At 41.7% G+C, this 12,340-nt stretch overlaps 1 protein-coding gene across 2 annotated transcripts in view; it reads right to left on the reverse strand.

Moving 5' to 3' along the window:
* ARFGEF1 (ADP ribosylation factor guanine nucleotide exchange factor 1) overlaps positions 1-11,993 on the reverse strand; it is an 89,598-nt gene extending 77,605 nt beyond the window's left edge. The window contains exon 1 of one of the 2 annotated variants that reach the window (XM_021388590.1): positions 11,697-11,993. In XM_021388590.1, the coding sequence (XP_021244265.1) occupies positions 11,697-11,820 (124 nt within the window). In that variant the 5' untranslated portion in view covers positions 11,821-11,993. The remainder of the gene's footprint in view (positions 1-11,696) is intronic. The other variant, XM_021388591.1, reaches the window with a different exon arrangement.

The raw sequence follows: 12,340 nt of genomic DNA on the forward strand, positions 1-12,340 counted from the left end.
ATTATTCTAAGCCAGGCACTTGAGCATAGTTATCTCAAAGTTGGTGTTTATCTTGACAGGTTTATTTTTAAAAAAATGTTTAAAAAAAATAAAAATCCAGAGTTAAAACTGACAGAATTATATGTAGCAATCAACTACCTGATGACAGGGCAATCATTTACTATAAAACGTTGAATGCCTATGTGAGATTTCACATATCTTTCTGTTAAGCAACCACTAGCATGAATTGTCAAAGACTAGACACAACCTAGGACAAAAACTCCTGCACAGTGTTAAAATATGGGAACGGCTAGAATTAAGCTGGAAGATCCCTCTGTAATATGAGAAGATCTACATTTGTTTTTTGTTTTCCTTTCTTGCTTTGGGGTTTTGCTTGCATTTTTTTTTGTTCTTTTACATTACCTTTTAACTATCAAGTTCCAAAAGTCCCAGCATTCCTAAACTTTATTTCAAACTTACGTCCAAGAACCTTAGAAGTTCCATGATACCTTCAGAAATGGACAAAATATATGTAGCGCCCACTGAGTGGCTTGCTCACTACAGTAAACTTCAAAAGTGACCTTCAAGTAGGGATGAAAAATCAAGAAGCAAAACAAATGACACTGCAAGACTTCTATCCATTTCAAGCACTAAATTGTTAAAGGTCATGTGGAAGTTCGTATCTGACTTGTGCTACTGATAAAAACCTAATTGAAAAGTATTATGACACCTCCCCCTTGCCGTAACTCTGAATGCTACAAAAATCGTGACAGCGTATTTTCGAGATACGAGAAGATGGCCATAGTTTAATGATTATCTATGGACTTTGTCAAACTACACTTAAGAGAGGAAAAAAATCCTATTCGTAATCAAAAGTTCAAGCGTCATATCAGAAGTCCTGATGTGCGATCTTTCAAATGAAGCTTTCAAAGTAATCGCATTGTTAATAACCTGTTTTCTTCATTAGATTCTGATACAGGAAGCAGCTCAGACTAACATGACCAAACACAAGAAGTAAGAATATGAGTGTCACCGTACTATGAAAGCTCCAGTGTCACCTCCTAATGCACATATGCCATAGGTGATTAATACAACAAAACCTTTACACATTACCTCATTTTATCTAGCTCTGAAGGAAGTATTTTGGAGAGGCTGCTTAAGTTAAGACAACTACTCATATGTCAACTTTTCCCTCTTTCCTCATGTTAAAATTAGAAAACAAGCAGAAAATAATTAAGAATGGTCACCAGCACCCAGTACTGTTATGTCCATCCATGCTGCATGCTATGTTACATGGCTGTACTTTTTTTTACCTCTGCTTACCAAAGCCGTGAAGAACACAACTATTAAGGCATACAATACAGTATTAATTGGCTCCACGAGTTCATAATAAACTGCTATGAAAAAGTGTGCTTGCACTGACTAGCACAGCTTATTTTTTTCCACGTAGAGAATTTGTTTAACAGTAATTACTTACACTTTTTACTGAACTTTACAAGCATTGTTGGACATAGGATAAAACAAACTATTATAAACCACAAAAGCCAAAGACCTTCCAAAACAACCTTCTCTGTTACACAAGGAAATTACCTATCTGTAGAAGTTTCTTTGCATTTCAGAAGCCAGTGCACAACTCAGTGGCTAATTCCAGGTAATCTATTTGCAGCCACTTTGCACCACCAGCTAGTGCTGATCATCACAGAGCCATCTACTAGGTTACATATAATCTGGGCTATTCATAGCTTTTTTCTCCCCTTCTTTAAAAATACGTATGTGCATATATTTATATATATACACGCATACACGTACACTGCTAATAGCTCCTTTTTTTTTTTTAACACCTTAAAATTACACTTTTCTTCATCTTCCATAAAGAAATTAAAATCCTTCATTTCATTGTTAGGATATTTCACCTTGACTGAGACTTTCAGGGAGGGGCTCTGGGCAGGGGGAAGGTTTTTGCTTTGAAGGGATTGTTATTCAAGTGGAATCCTGCACAAAAACATTAAAAATCCCTAGGGGTAAAGGTAGGAACCATCTTGATGCCACGTTACCTGCCTGAAGTTCAATACTGAAAGGACTGCACAGCAACCAAGCAGACAGGCTGCAACTTCTGCTTCCAGGTGAAAGCAGGTGCATGAAGGATCAAATGGTCCAAATACTGTTTCTCCTTCTTTATAAAAGAGCATTAAAAATCCAAATGCAGATTTTTGTCTAGAGCTTGAAAATCCAACATTAAGACTCAGGCAGGCAGGTCGAACATAACTCCTCTTCCTTTCTGCCACACAGACACAAAGCTAAGGCTCCTCCAAATCACTAACCATTTTCCCCCCAGCCACAGCAAGCAAGAGAGACAATTCCAAAGGAGAAAACTATTTCTCCTTACTGCAAAATCTCTAAGTATTCTACATCTATTTATATGCATAATTAGGAGCGCGCAATCACACGAAACAGTGTCATAGCTTAAATTACAAGTGGAAAACATCTAAGAGTCTCATTTCACTGCAGGTAAAGAAAATGTTAGTAATATTTCTCAGGCACTTAGGCAGCCTTCATCCAGCTTTCAAAATGTTACGCAAATGCAGCTGCCCCACTCCAGTAGTTTTACTTATGGCTGTTATAAAGCTCTGTTTCCATTTCAGAATAATGAAACAGAGGTTAATTAATTCCTATCTATTTTCCTATACTGTACAAGATGCAAGACAGTGTTCTTGCTGATGTCATGGTCCATTAGCCAAATGGAGGAAGCTAGGCTAAGACTGGATTTTCTAGCTTTCCTGAGTTCCAGGAACACTATCATTTTTTTTATAAGCTGCTGTGCTCTTGGTCCATGCAAAAGCACTGTCCTGACTTTTACACACATCTTATTAGCTGCATTAAAAGTACTACTTTGTCATGGTATCACCAGTTTAAATCTGTAGCATGGTTTTAGAATTAATATGATTTTGAGCTATCAAAGAAATCAAACCAGCAACACACTACTTACAGTAAAAAGTAATTAGTATTTAATTCACAGAACAGGTTTAAAAATGCATAAGTGTACCTCAGCTGCACCTGTACAGCTGAGCCCTGTAGAATAAAATGCTACTTAACATCTTAGTAGTAGTGCCCAACACTATCACCATGATTTCCAAGTATAAACATTTGATCTCTCCAGTTGCCCCCTAACTGCAAAACAGCACTGCAATACAGAATCACACCGGTCATTCAGACATTCCTGGCAACTAACTGCTGTGAAAACTGACACTCAAGATTCCTACATTCACATTGAATGAAAACATAAAACACTAAAACATCTCTGCACACAGCACTGCTCAAAATCTCTATGCACAAACTACTTATACACCTAGTCGTACGTTTATTGGGAAGTGAAATGAAGGAATAACATTCCAAAAACTGTTAAAATTATCGAAACATAAAGTGCTACGGACAATGAATGCAGGATCTGTATTATCAGTGGAATGTTTTTTGTATTCATCTCCCTTTATGTTCAAGAACAGACGCAAAACAGGGATTGAATAAACTATGTTTTAATGAAAATACGTAGTATTTTCAATTCTTTTAAGAACATCGTAATGGCTTTCTTGACCCAAGAAATACACAAAATGAAAAAAGACTGAGGAGCAGCAGACTACAGACATTTGAACACAACCCAATTAAGCAGCCTAACATCAATAACCATGTAATCTCATAACAGATAACATACATGATATCCAGGGTACAAAAAAAGTTGGGGGTAATAAAAATAGCGCATTCCAGACAGAAATTGTCAGCTAGAGGGGAGAGGAAAGCTCACAGCAACTACAGCCAGAGGTGTCCTAGCAGGAGAATCTCTTGGTTTTGGTAAAATTGAGTTGTTGAGGTCTGTATGTAATTCCACAATCAAAAGCTATGATCGGAGACACAAATGCAATATGTAAGGCACATATCACAGAAAAAGCCCTACTTATATAATGCAATTAGAATGAGCTCTGTTTAGCTGAAAAATTAAATAATACAAGAACAGTATACTTGCAGAAATCAGAATCTGGGCCAATGAAACAAGCGGCCACATAAAATTATCTAATTAGACAGGAGCTACTGGCTGTTGCTTTGGTAAAGTGTTTATCTGCTTTACAGTTTTTTCCTTCCAGGTCCACCTGAGATGCTGCTGAAAAACCATGCTTTGCTCCAGCTCAAAAAAAAAAAAAAAAAAAAAAAGTAACAAGAGGATAAACTAGATTAAAACTGAGCAGAAAAATATTTTGGAAGTCTAATCAAACATTGCAACCAAATACATGACTGCTTTGGAATCCTTCACTAGCATGAGTGTATTTGATGGCAGCTTAGAAAAAAACCACAAGCAGCCCGCTTCAGAGAATAAACTCCACTGGAGTGCAGCAATGGTCACTCAGTTCAGGAAGTTCTGCCCGAAGAGGCAAAGTTCAGTAGGCAGGTGACAAAGATGGAGGAAGTGAAATTCTCTCTCTCAAAAAAGTATTTTTTGATAGGAATGTGTGTGCGCTTCCCCTTAAACAGCACTTCTACCACACATGAAATACATGAGTTTCTTGGTACAGTGCTTAAAAACAAAACTTCTGTCCGTGAAATCGAGGGCCAATTTTTTATTAATTCCCAAAAATCATCTTTTTTTTTTTTATGATTAACAGGAAGCATCCAGTGGGACTACATTTTATCAACTCCTGAAAAGTGAAGCCAGACGCAAACTACCTCTGAAACAATTTTTCCTCGAATTAAAACACATTTTTTGAAAGAATAAAGCAAAACACAAATGTAACACTAATAAAACCAGCCCGCTGTTCTCCTACCCATGTCCAAATAGAAGCAACAGATCTAGGAATCTTGACTTCTGTGCTTTTTCTCGTATGCCTCTTCAAGCACGTCTCAGATAATAAAACCCATCCAAGAACCAGGAATTACATTACCGTAAAAGCTGTTTCAGGTATAGAGTTAGTAAAACTCTCACATTCCCTATCCAGGCTTTGAAGCTGCTCAACTACAGCATCCTGCTACGAGCTCATGTTTCTCAAGAGTTCTTTTAACATCTCTTGCTTCCAACCAAAATCTCATTATCTACTAATACGCCTGCACTGACTACAAAGAATGCAAAACTTCAAACGTAAAAAACAACAACAAAAGCAACAGTATAAAGAAAACCAAATCCAGAAGCCCAGAAAGAAACACAAGCAAAAATCTTCAGCACCAAAAGGGGTACCTAGAAGCTAAGATCATTGGAAAGAAGCAACATGAAAGTGGGAAAACAGCAACAAAAATTCTGACAATATTTATACATACATACATATATATATATTTAATTATCAGTTTGGCAGTTGTTACTCCTATCAGTGTAAAGTTAAGAACTGAACAACACAGAAGTTACCAAAACTTATGCTTGTAGCGGGTGCTTTTTTTTTGGGGGGGGGGGGGGGGGAATGGAGGGGGCAGATGTTAAATCTTCCTGAAATTCTTGCCAACTGACGTTTTCATTCTTACTACATGTCAGCTACTCCCCTACCTTGCTGGCACCAACATTTGGCCATTACAGTACTAATTACCGAGGTCATCCTATTCATCCTTTTAACAATGTTGGCACAGTAGCAGATTTCTTCCAGTCCTTTGGAATTTTCTCACTGTCCTAAGACTTACTGGAAATCAATAAGGGAGTTCTGCCAGGTATTTCAAAATCTAGGGAATTGACAGGCCTATTTTTAGAAAGTTGTTTTACATTTACACTCAAAATGGGAAGTATGACATAACAAATATCATCTCCTTGTCCCCAAAACAGTTATTTCTGTTTGAAACTCTCCTGCATTCATTAAGACATCCACAAAGCACATATGCCAGGGTTTCTGTTTGTTGGTGTCAGTGAGGTTTAAGTTCTGGCACTAGGTGTTTATCATAGAAACTAAGCACACCAGCTATAATTTGTTCAAGTGTCCTTGTACAGTATCCTCTTCCTATAAAAACTCACAAAAGTGCTTTCTGTCCTTCCTGGTTGTTCAGAGAGCTTCTGGATGTACTTTACGTCAAGGCCTGGTTTGCCTAACAATAACCTATCGTTTCTTCTACTATTTACTCAAGGAGAGGGCATGGTAGCAGCTGTTAGCTATGCACAGAACACTTCATGGTGCATACCTACCTGACTAGCACAGCTGGACCACGTATTTTCTGCCTGCACATGTGCTGTGCAGTTTTGTCTCCTCTAACAGATTAAAGCTTCTTCCTCAATTCTGTTTCCTTGATACCTCTTTCCTCTTCTCCACCTGCAGTTGTGCTTCCCATCACTTCAGCACCAATGCTCCACTGTCCTCCCCAGATGAGTGTCCTGACATGTGTCCCTCTGATGCTCAGCAGTCTTTCCCAGACAAAAATACACAGAGAAAAACTCTATGGCTTGATGCTGGAACATGAAACACTCTTTCCCCTATTTTAAAGTCGATCACCGATCTATGGCTGCCCTTCCAAGACCTGTATGAGAGCCACGCACAACCTCACTGCTCTTGCTTTCCACGTTCCTGGCAGCCTCTGTTTACTTTAAAGCATCAGAGACTTAAAAATATCAACACCAGTGGACAGACAGTTGCCCCCTAAAAAGAAAAGGCTTCTTCACCTTGGCCTTTGTGAGCCCTTCATGATTTTCAAGGGTTTCCCTAAAAACAGGAAAGGAAGCCAAAGAGACAGTGGCTGATGTCACCCATGTGACAATCCTCCAAGACAGCTAAACAAGGTGATGTATTTAACAACGTACCAACAAAATGCCAGCTCAACCCTAATTACACACTGAAAGCCTTCAGAAAAGGTCTTGAATGTACATCCGATGTCAGCGGACGAAGCTAATTTGTTTTTTCAACTTTGTATGAGAAAGACCCACAAGAACAGATGCTGCTGTCAGGCTGAAAAAAAAATAAATAAATGCAACAATGGTTAACTGGAGATGGGAAAGAAATACAGATGAAAACCAAAGGAAGAGAGAAAAAGTTGACCATTACAGGAATAACACACCAGAAAAGGAAATGCAAACAGATCAACTAGGAAAGAAACTACAAAACAGGACAGACATCTCACTGTAAGAAATAGATGCACATATTGTTGTCATATGAAAATTTCTGAGCTTTAACAGTCCAATCACTGCTCTAAAATAAGCAGAACAAATAGACTTAAAAGCTGCCTCGTGTTACAAAGATGTGTTAAAGTCTTTCAAGATTAGGTTTTAAAAATAGATCAAAAATCATTGTCAAAACTTTCAAAATATCAAAAGGCTTTCATTCATGATGTATTTCAGAATGAAATCAGAGCTCCACCCGAAAAAAATCCATTTTTTTTTCTAAGACAAAAAGCTATTACTTGATACTCATTTCCCACCAACAGTTTTCCAACTCAAATACAATCTACCTTGTTTTCTACAAAAATATTTTTACGTGCACCCTGCCAACCATTCCCGTTCTCAAGGGAGATTAAAGTTTGTCAGCACTGCCATTCTACACAGCCAACAACTGAATATATTCACAACAATTCCCACTATACACCATTTCTCTTAAATTAGCCCCATAAATCTGACATAAACTCCACTTTACACCTCAAATGCAGAAGGCACCCTGAAAAGCAGTTCATGTGCCCAACTAAACCCTACTGCTACCAAGCTACATTTGAAATCTTTGCAGAAGTGTACAAGAACTCCACCACACAGAGAAACCTGCTAAAGTCCAAGCACAGCAAGCAAGAAGAGGGGAGGATTTTTTTTTTTTTAAATATATCTTGATTTGCAATAGCAAAAAATCTCTATTCATCCCTCTTGTTTACCCCGCAATGTGTTTCAAAAGAACAATTACAACCAGAAAATAAACTTTGCATGGACAATGGCGACTTGTATATTGTGAAAATAAATGCCTATAGCACATGCAAACAACAGACAATGGTACAATACCATGTCAATCTCCATCGAAAAGATCGCTGAAAATTCTGAGTTTCTGTCTAAAACAGACAACTGGTTTTGATAAATAAGGAAAAGCAGTCTATCGAAAAGAGCATTACAAACTACGAACAGAAATTTTGCTCATCCAACACTCCTCCAGCCAAACTGAATCCAGAACGCTGTAACCGTCTTCAAAAGGCATTTTTAACTGTTCATACAAGTTCAGGAAGGTTTTTCAATGCATCCAGCATTTGCAACACGTACATGTCTTTCAGTATTGACTACTAACCTAGCTAACTTGCATATTAGAATGTGGTTATGCATACATGCAACAAGACATGAGAAAATGATAGCAGGACGGGTAAAAAGAGACAGATAAAAATGATGCTGGTGAGGCAGTCCCAGGCCATTCAGAAATCCGTGCAGGTAAAGGTCAATCTTCCCACCCCTATTTATATTCTGAACTCTACTTGTCTTCAGACAAACTAAGATTCAGTGCTTATTTATCACCCCCATATGCCTGTAATGGCAGCACAAACTGAATGGAGCTTTTACTTCCACACTGCACGAGGACCCTGGATCCTGCATCAGCAAGATGTTTGCCTGACAGACTGCACAATCCAGAGAGCATTTGAAGAACCTTTTAAAACTGCTTTCAGCCCTTTTCAGTTAATACTGCCAGAATTCCAAGCACAGGCATACTTCTCCTTAAAGTACACATTAGTTACTTATCAGTATCATTTTATATTATTTGCAGTTTGGAGATTTGAAGAGAACTGCGCGGGTCCCAGTTTGTGCACGAATGAGTGCTCTTTATGCATGCAGGGAATTTCTGTTTTCTCAGCTTGGTCCTGCTATTAGCTGCCCCTTCCAAGCAGACAAACCCACAGCCTGGATTCTGACACAACGCGCTGACAGCTTTTGTTCATTCTATTACAATTTTCATATCCAACTGAGAAGGGCTTTTTTCCCCAAGACCTTTTATGGACTAAACACAATGCAGTATGTTTACTGTAAACTTTCCTAGACTGTAATACAGAAACAGCAGCACAACCGGCTGTGCAGGGACCTCTCAATCTAATCCTGCCAGCTAGCTGCCTGATGCTGCGCAAATGGACAATTTTATAGACAAACTCACTCCTTACACAGCTTGAAAGTAAGCTGCTATGCGAATACACAACACAAAGTTCCTAATTACTCGTATTTCATTAGGTGACTAGAGAAGGAAATGTTATGTTTCTGACATACAGAGAATGTCTCTCAGAACAAACAAACTTACATGAAAAAATACATGAAACCTGGAGCTGACTATTCTGTACTAGCCCAGACAAAACCTGGTGAATAGGAAGACACAGGATGTGAGTTATCAGGCTTAATTTCCTCCCTGTGCCACTATGTCAAAATATCCAGCAAACAAACCCAACAAACACCTTTGGATTAGTAACAAATGCTAGTAGCTATAATATTTGATATAATAAGGTAAACAACACCTTACTACTACACTCACGCAGCTGGAAAAAAAATCCTAATAACGGAAGAGTTTTGTATGATGTCAGATAGTTTCAGGGAAGACCAATCAATTAAACACTCAGACTGCAAAACATGATGTTGGCTTGAGAATGTGTAATTACTGCCATGATTTTTAAGAGCTACCTTTTATTCAAGAGACATGTAGGGAAAAAAAAAAAATCAAGAAAATGTTAAAGTTTGACTTTGTCACAGTTAACTCCAAACCCACCTTAACTCTGAAGTACTATTCTATTGAATTTTTATCATTCGTTTTACTGGTCTCTATAATCAAACAATTGCACATGAATAAAAAACATTTACTCCTTGCTTAAGGTAGCCAGGAAGTGTCTGGCCTGAGAGTACTTCTCAGGGAAGAAGCCACCTAGTCCCTCAGACGAGAAGCGAAACTTAAGCATTCTCCTTCCAATTCTGTCATGAGCAACACAGCCCAGCCTCAATCCCAGCCAGCCTACGTGCAAAATAGGGAGGATATTTCCTTTTCTCTGAGAAGCTTTTTATAGTTAGATGTGAGCACTACTATTTGGGAGAGTTATATATTCCCACTTTGGAATTAGGTTTCCACAATACACAAAAGACATACTACGTTCATAAACAATCCCCAACTGTATTTCACTGCGCCATAATCTAACGTCACTGACTTTCTGATATGGCTGTATAGTAATTAACATCACTGCTGACATTTCTCAAGTCTATGATGCCTTTCTATGCAGCTACACACAATCTTGCATTTCTTTTACCTCTGCTTTGCTTTTACATCCGCACATCATATCATTTCCCTTATTTAAGGCCCAATCGTGCAATCAGATCAACACGACAAGATTTCTCTGAGGCTGCAGCACAGCAGCCACTGGGATGTGTGCTGGGGGTCTCCTGGCACAGATCAGCGCACAAGAGGCAGGCTGCACAACCCAGAGGCTTTGCTTTGTCAGGTGCATAACGGACCGTGCTCAGGAGGGATCTGGTGACACTTAAGGCAGATCTCCCTACTGAAAGAACAAAGTACAGCAGAAACTCAAGGTTAACACCAGCATTTGATTCTACAGATGACATACAGGCTGAATACAAACTCAGCTTAAAAACGGAATATTTCTCTGCTTTATCTCTAACTTGATTATGCAGTATAAGGTCAACGAAAAAGCCAAAGGGATCTGTCAAAACTGTAAGATTATTATTAATAAATTACTGTGATAAATGAGTGATGTAAGAACTCTTTCCAATCTACTTGAATTATTAAGAAACAAATAGCTGAACTACTGCCATTTCTCCCCCTGCATTTCTCAGACAAAGCCAGAAAGCACACAACAAAAGCATTTTCATTTTTTTTAAATGAAAAATATTTTAAAAGAGAAATGAACAGAACAGAGAGGTTGAAACTACTTATACTTCATTTTTAAAAACAAGCAAGTTTCAGTATTTTCTCTTCAAGCAAATCAATTTGTTCAGACATTACCACTGCACAAAATCAAGAATTCATAAAATAATAATCCCCAAACCCAGAAGCCATTACACACGAATGGGAGGGATATAACCCATTTACGCATTATTTCAATGAAGCAGGCATCTCTCCAGAAGTGTTTCAGTAAATACACTGTGGTTTTTGTTTTTTTTTTGCCAGGAAGCTCCGAACCCCACCTGCACTCACCACCGGCTCAAATTCCCCTTTCAGGTTTCTGGCTGCTGGATGTGTGTCTGCTTTGTACACCCCAGCACCAGCGCTTCCATCATGCTTCCATCGAGTGCTGTCACAGCGCGGACCCCACACAAACACCGCACCGCGCTGCGGAACATCGACCCCTTCCCGACAGCTGCCTCTCCCCCAGCAGGGACACGGTTAAGCTCTCCTCGCACACCTCCATCCCTCCTCCCTGCAGGCCTAGCCGCGGCCTAGGTGTCATTGTCTGTCGCTTGCCACCATCCGTCGGTGTCACCTGCTCCCTCCCTGTCTGCTTCCAGGTCAGCCCGGCGCCTGTCTCTGCCTGTTCATCCTAAAAGCGGGAGGAGAAGAAGGCGGCCCCGCCGCAGCCCTCAGCCCCGCTGTCACCCCGGGGCTCTCCCCTGGCCCGCGGCCATACAGACCCCGCTGACAGCCGGGCAGTGACGCGGCCAGGCCTCGGCCTCCCACCCCGAGCCTCACACACAGCGGAGCGAAGCAGATCTTCCCCGAACCCCACGCCTGCTCCCCTAGCCTTCACCCCCCCCTTCCCCCCCCCGCTCCCCACAGCCCCGGCAGTTGGGGGTAGGGGCCCGGCCCCGCCCGCCCCGGGCCGCGGCTCACCGAGGGCCACCTCGCAGGCTTTGCGTAGCTGGGAGTGATGTGCCTTCTTCACCTCCTTGTCGGCCAGGATCTTCTCCAGGGCCCGGGTCAAGAACATGTTTTTCGTCTTCTTCCCTTCATACATGGGCGCGATCGAGCCGGAGGAGGGCAGGGCTGGGGAGGGCAGGGGGAGCGGGGCACCGGCGGAGGGCCGCGAGGGGCCGGGGCCGAGGAAGGGCTTCTCGCAGGGAGGGCCGAGGCGTCCCGACGCCCGCTCGGAGGGGAGAGAAGCTCGGGTGGGCCGGGGCAGCGGCCAACCCCCGCGGCGGAGGGAGAACGAAGCCCGCTCCTCGCTGCCCGCTCCGTCACCCCCGCCCCGTGGCGCTGCGCGCTCAATCCCCGCGCCGCCCCCGGCCCGCGCCCGCCTCCATCAGCAGCGGCGGCAGCGGCGGCGGCAGCGGCTGCAGCAACAACCTGCCCTCGCCATGTTGGAAGGAAGCGACGTCAGGGCCGCGGCTGCCGAGCGGGAGGAAGCGGCGGCGATGCCCCGGCCCCGGGGGCAGGCGGCTGTCGGGGGGGACGCTCAGCTTCTGGCCGCCCCGAGGGCGCGCTACAGGTGGAGCGGAGCCGGGGGAGGCAGCGGGGAGGGAGGGACGGACGGAGAT

This window comes from Numida meleagris, chromosome 2 (assembly GCF_002078875.1).
Source record: "Numida meleagris isolate 19003 breed g44 Domestic line chromosome 2, NumMel1.0, whole genome shotgun sequence".
NCBI lineage: Eukaryota > Metazoa > Chordata > Aves > Galliformes > Numididae > Numida > Numida meleagris.